Source organism: Cajanus cajan, chromosome 9, assembly GCF_000230855.2.
Source record: "Cajanus cajan strain Asha chromosome 9, NIPB_CcT2T_4, whole genome shotgun sequence".
Classification (NCBI taxonomy): domain Eukaryota; kingdom Viridiplantae; phylum Streptophyta; class Magnoliopsida; order Fabales; family Fabaceae; genus Cajanus; species Cajanus cajan.
Genome location: NC_138525.1, coordinates 20,492,134 through 20,498,881, shown reverse-complemented (window position 1 = coordinate 20,498,881; position 6,748 = coordinate 20,492,134). Strand labels below are relative to the sequence as shown.

At 31.8% G+C, this 6,748-nt stretch overlaps 1 protein-coding gene across 1 annotated transcript; it reads left to right on the top strand.

Moving 5' to 3' along the window:
- Window positions 1-2,659, top strand: LOC109789617 (CBL-interacting serine/threonine-protein kinase 2). The gene is made up of 2 exons (XM_020348618.2): window positions 1-157; window positions 669-2,659. Exon 2 carries the CDS (start codon window positions 1,053-1,055, stop codon window positions 2,457-2,459), a length of 1,407 nt encoding a protein of 468 aa, XP_020204207.1. The 5' UTR covers window positions 1-157; window positions 669-1,052; the 3' UTR covers window positions 2,460-2,659.
- The last annotated feature ends 4,089 nt before the right edge of the window (window positions 2,660-6,748 follow it).

Sequence of the window (6,748 nt, the reverse complement as noted above, 5' to 3'; positions counted from 1 at the left end):
ATGCTATGCCTCACAATAACTAATAGCTATACCTTTAGTAATTAATTAATTCACTTTCTCCTGCACGCCTTATCAAATCTCTATTTCAACTCTTTCTCTGCTTTGGTACATGTACTAGTACAACTGTGTCTACCTCGGTTCTATCTCAATTCTTAAGGTTTGGTCCATTGTGTTTCTTTTTCCTTTTTCTTTTTTTTTTATGTTTTGGTTTTGTTCCTGTTCTTGTTTTCTGCCTCAGTTTGTGGGATCACACCAACTTGTTTCTTAGTATGATTTCAGCACATGTTATTATTATTTGTTTACTGTACACAGTTGGAGAGTGAGAATGTAATCGAGATTATAATATTTTATAATTATACTATTGCCACTCTGTATGCATGCATGTGTTTCTTGATATTGAAATCAACAGAAATAGAATTGGAATATTTAGAATTGTTGCTTTTTCTATTGCAATCAAATTTTTATGTGAAGGTTTTAAAGATTGTATAGTTTGAGAGGATGAATCTGATTACTGCTGCGAATTCTGTCATGAACTTTTGACTCCGATCTATCATTATTCATTAGTCTTTGGTTATCATTTATATTGATATGTAGTCAAAGAAAAACACAATTTTCTGAAACAATTTTTGAAGATTGAAATGAGTATTAATGCTTCTATGCTTTTCCAGACTGTGGGTACACACTCAGGAAAATTATCCACCAAAATTTTGAGTCAACTTCTGAAGTTCCTCGCCTATTTGACACGCATGCATGTACAATTTCTTTGGTTGTGCTTGGCATAGACACAGCAGGTGATGAAGGAAAATGTGCTGGGTCTCTGAGATTCATAAGGTTATGCGCTTGCTTTCACTGCCCTGCTTAATACTTGGTAACAGAGGAGCAAAAATCTCTGGCTTATTCTTCCACTACTCCTTGATGCACATTTTGCATGCAAGTTTTTTTGTTATGCTTGTTGTGTTAGAACATTACTTACTTGAAGATGGTTGAATAGCTTAATTTCTATTTATTATTTATAATTGTAAATGATATTGAAATTGTAATTGGCTTTGGGAATGCTATCTTGTTTTGTGCTTACTTCAAAGTTTTCTATGGAGAACACATCAAATATCTTATTGCAAAAATATGAACTGGGAAGGTTACTAGGCCAAGGCACGTTTGCAAAGGTTTACTATGCACGTAGTACAATAACTAACCAAAGTGTGGCTATTAAAGTGATTGACAAGGATAAGGTTATCAAAACTGGACAAGTTGATCATATCAAACGCGAAATATCTGTCATGAGGCTGGTCAAGCATCCAAATATCATTGAGCTTTTTGAGGTCATGGCCACCAAGAGTAAGATTTACTTTGTTATAGAATATGCTAAAGGTGGAGAGCTGTTTAAGAAAGTGGCCAAAGGAAAGCTTGAAGAAGAAGTTGCACACAGATATTTCAGGCAGCTAGTGAATGCAGTAGATTTTTGTCACAGTAGAGGTGTATACCACAGAGACATAAAGCCGGAGAACATTCTATTGGATGAAAATGAGAATTTGAAGGTCTCAGATTTCGGGTTAAGTGCCCTGGCTGAGTCCAAACGGCAAGATGGCTTGTTGCACACAACTTGTGGAACACCTGCCTATGTTGCTCCTGAGGTCATCAAAAGGAAAGGTTATGATGGTGCCAAAGCTGACATTTGGTCTTGTGGGGTAGTTTTGTTTGTCTTGTTGGCTGGTTATATTCCTTTTCAAGATCCGAATTTGATGGAGATGTATAGGAAAATAAGTAAGGCAGAGTTTAGATGTCCTAGTTGGTTCCCAAAAAGGGTTCAGAGGCTGTTGAGCAAGATGTTGGATCCGAATCCGGACACTAGGATTTCTATAGATAAAATTAAGCAATGTTCTTGGTTTAGGAAGGGACCAAATGGTGGACAGATAACTCAAAGGAAAAACAGGAGTATCTCTTCATCGGTTACAAATCATTGTGAACAATGTGGTGATGAAAGTCATAGTTTAGCAGCAGAAGCACAGCAAGAGCCAATTGTGCCGGCTAGTATAAATGCTTTTGATATCATCTCCCTTTCACCTGGTTTTAATCTTTGTGGTTTCTTTGAAGACAGTTTTCAAAAAAGGGAAGCAAGATTTACAACAAGACAACCAGCATCAGTCATTATCTCTCGACTAGGAGAAATCGCAAAGCGGCTGAAGCTGAAAATAAAGAAAAGGGCTGCAGGTTTGTTGAAATTGGAGGGCTTTCAAGAAGGTAGAAAAGGGATTTTATCCATTGATGCAGAGATCTTTGAGGTCACTCCACTTTTGCATTTAGTGGAGGTGAAGAAATCAAATGGAGATACATTGGAATATGAGAAAATATTGAAAGAGGACATAATGCCTGCTCTTAAAGATGTTGTTTGGATTTGGCAAGATGACCAAGAACATTCACAACAGTTGGAGCAACAGCAGCAACAACAATCAGAGTCATAAATTCAACATTTTCTTAATTTTCAATGTCTCATGCCTATTATTTCTTCATCACGTAATATGTAATTTTGCTTTCTATAATGCTATCTCTATATATCTTTGTTCTGTTTGGCAAAACCATGACCTTATTGTAATTCGTCTTGTATCTCAAATTCTGTTGACAGATGTTTAGTTTGAATGTTTAATGACTCCTCATTTTCTAAGGACATGACTGAATAACTAAGAACTGAGAGTCTTAGTGACAGATGTTTAGTTTGAATGTTTACTTCTTTTTTTTTATTAATTATTTCTAGCGAACAGTTTTTCCTTTTATATACAAATACCTGCTTCTGAAGGTAATTGAGTCACTAATCAAACACAATTAATTTTAATAAATTAACCTTATAATTTAAAGTTTAAAATACACCTCGTCACTCTTCTCTGTCTAGAATACTGATTTTCACTAACAGTTGTTTTGAAGCTGAGTAGAACTGATTTTAACAGAAATGAGATTTGTATTTAAATTAATTTTAGTTACAGGTTTTATATTAGAACATTATTTTTTTTATGAAAACTAGACAGATCTTTACTTTCAGATATGAAGCTACTGTCTACAACCTGAATTATATTCTTCGAAAACCAATTCTAATAAAGCCAATACTCCGCGCAGCAAGAGAAAGTCTAAACTTGTACAAAAAGTTCCAAAATTATACTTGTCTTTTATGAAGAACTTCATAGAAATTGTGAAGATTTTTTCTTTAGACTGGGTGAAGTAAGTTGCATTCTGTGTGTGTGTTTGGACATCCTAGATTATCATATTCAACCAAAAAAAAAAGTGAAGTCATCCTACCCAACCAATGAAAAGGTTTAATTGTATTTTTATTTTTTAGTCAGACTTAATAAGCGAAGGATGTTGATTGCAGAAAAATAAAATCTCTCATGTATCAAATTTTAGTCTCTCATTCTAATAAAGATTGTATTTTAATAAACCTTTTTAAGTCTCTCATATTCTAATTATAATAACTGATGAATTAGATAAGTTTTCTTTCATTTATAGTCAGTCCTTCTATCTAATTTCATCAAATATTTAAGTCGTTAATTTATTCAAAACAAAAGATATTCCTTTTATTGTTCGTTACTCTCATAAAAATAATAATTTAGGTATAAGTCTAGTTAATGGTACACTGTTTTTATTCTTACCAGCTAACATAACAGGTTCATGCTAGTGTCCTTTTTTTTTTTTTTGTGAATGGTGTGATGTTAGCTAATTTTGTTAAATATTGGATGAAGACTCGATTATAAACGAGAGAAAACTTAAACCACACAACACAGGGAAAGTTAAAATGAAAATTTTCCCATTTACAACTTTACACAAAATCAAGAAGCAATTACTAACAGAGAAGTCTAAGCCACATGTTAAGTAAGGGAGTAGATAAAGGTATTATTGCAGAAATGTTATGATTATTACCATTGAAAGTAACTATACATATAGCAAATGAACCGCTAGAGAGAGAGAGAGAGAGTGGAAATGGAAATGGAAAATGGAAAATGGAAAATGGAAAGTCGAAAAATTAATTATATAAAAAAAAACACGTGGTTGTTGGCTAGGTCTGCATTAACTTTTGTCTTTTGTTGCTGCTATCTGAAGGTGGCTATGATGTCAAGGCAACAATTGTGTGTCCTGGAAGTTGCTTATTGTGAATGAAAAAAATTAATATTGTTGCATGTCATCTATCTGTGTTACTTGCGTAGTCAATGGTGGCAAAAGGTAAGTTGCAGTTATTGGTATAATGACATTTTTTTACTTTGAATTATACTGACTTTTAATTTTAATGATTGTTGGTAGTATTTGTTTCATTTTAATTTTTGATTTGTGATTTTAATAGTCATTTAAGAGTATTTACAATATTATTTTTATAGTATTTATCTATTTTTAATAAAATGTCAGCAATCTAATATTTTATTTTATAAATACTTTATAAAAAGGTATAAACATCACACTTTAGGGAAAAAAAAATATTCTTTGCACTTCATTTTTTTAAAATTTTTTGGACATTGTTTGTAAGGTTATAATGTAACTTCGAGTGTATGGATGTGAACATGCCACTTTTAGTAAATTAGTTATTGGATTGTACTAGAAATCCATTAAAAATTTGTTTTCAATACAATGGTTTTTGTCATAACACAACTTTTATTTTTCTATAATTCCTTCAATCTGAAAGCAAAATTTTTATAATGGCTTTGTTGCTCAATAATACTTTGTGTGATATTTCTAACCTCGAACTATTTGATGGAAAAAATTATAAGGAATGGTCACGAAGATTGCTCATTTTTTTCAAACAATTCAAGGTTGACTATGTTTTATTTAAAGATATACCTACCATTCCTCTTGAGGGAAGTAATGAGGATTTCAAAGTCACAATTAAGACAACTAAGAACCATGAAAAACATAACAAATTGTTATATGTGGTCATCTTCTTAATCATATGCCTACCAATCATTTTTATTCTCTTTATCTTAAACAAGTATGCAAAATCTATTTGGGAGACACTTGAAAATAAATATGGAGCGGATGATGCTGGTAGTCATAAATATGTTACTAAAAAATGCTTACAATTTTAAATGGTCAATGATAAACCAATAATGGAGCAAATGCATGAATATGAGAACTTGGTTGTTGATGTTCTAAATGAAGGCATTAAAATCTGTTAGACATTATAAGCAAACATATCCTGCTCAAAAAACTTCCCTTTTATTGGAATGAGTTCAGAAACCATTTAAAACACAAGAAAGACTTCACCCTGCAAAAACTCATTATCTACATGAGGACAAAGAAGCAAATCATATCAAGGATAAGTCTCTTTCTACCCCCCTCTTAATTTTTCTAATGCTAATCTTGTTGAATCTGTTGGTACTTCAGTCAAGGAAAAATTTCAAAGAAATATAGGAACAACGAAAAGTACGCAAAACAAAGACAAAAAGCAGTTCAACAAGTACTATGATAAGGCCTAGAAAAAATAAGATGACTTTTTTTGTGTGCGAGTAAAATGGGCACAAAGCACATTAATGCCATTTTTGCAAGAACAAGCCAAATAGCAATTAGAAAGGACAAATTATTGGTCATTAATTGAAGCAAAACCTCAAGCAAACTTGGTAGAAGATGAGGAAGTCATTGTTGCAATAAGAGAAACAAATTTGGTTAATAATGTAGCCAATTGGATATTGGACACAAAAGTTATAAGACATATTTGTGCAAGCAAGAGATTATTTCAAGAGTTTGAGGAAAATGTCAATGAAATAACTATTTACATGGGAAACTCTACTATTACTGGAGTGTGCGGTAAAGGAAAAATTCTTCTCAAACTCAATTCTGGTAAAACCTTGGCCTTGAACAATGTCTTATATGTTCTTGAAATGCATAGGAATCTAGTGTTTGGGGCTTTACTTAATAAAGCAGGTTTAAAAATGGTGTTTGAATCTGATAAAGTCATTATAACTAGGAATGGAGATTTTGTGGAAAGGGGTATTTATCTGGAAGTTTGTTTATTTTAAACACTGTTAAAATAAATGACAATGGTTCTAGTTCTGCTTATATCGTTGAATCTATTAATCTCTAACATGGACGACTAACACATATTAATATGGCTCCTATTAAATGATTATGTAATATGAACTTGTTACCTCTAATAAAAGAAGATTTTATTTATAAATGAGTTGTTTGTACAAAAGCCAAACATACAAAGTCATCCTTTAAATTAATAACTTTTAGAGAAATTGAACTCTTTGGATTAGTGTCATCTAGCTGATTTTGAAAATACTATAAGTAAAGGAGGAAAAAAAATATTATATTACTTTTATAAATGATCATTCTCGATACACAAAAGTTTATCTTTTGAAAACTAAGGATGAAGCTAAAACTATGTTTTTTAAGTACAAGGTAGAAGTAGTAAATCAATTAAATCAAAAAAATAAAAAGATTGAGAGTAGATAAGGGTGGTGAATATATACCAACTAGCCTTAAAGAATTATGTGAAAAGATTGGCATGATACATGAGTTTACTACATCCTACACACCACGACAAAATGAAATAACTGAAAGGAAAAATATGAATCTTAAAGATATGATGAATGCCATGATAATTAATTATGATATGCTTGACTATATGTGGGGGAAGTTATTTTAGTTGCATGTTATATTCTTAGCAAGGTCCCTCATAAAAAATTGGATAAAACTCCTTATGAGCTATGGAAAGGTCTTCCTCCCAATCTTAATTTTTTTTTTAAATGTGGGGTTTTTGGCTAAAGTTGGACTA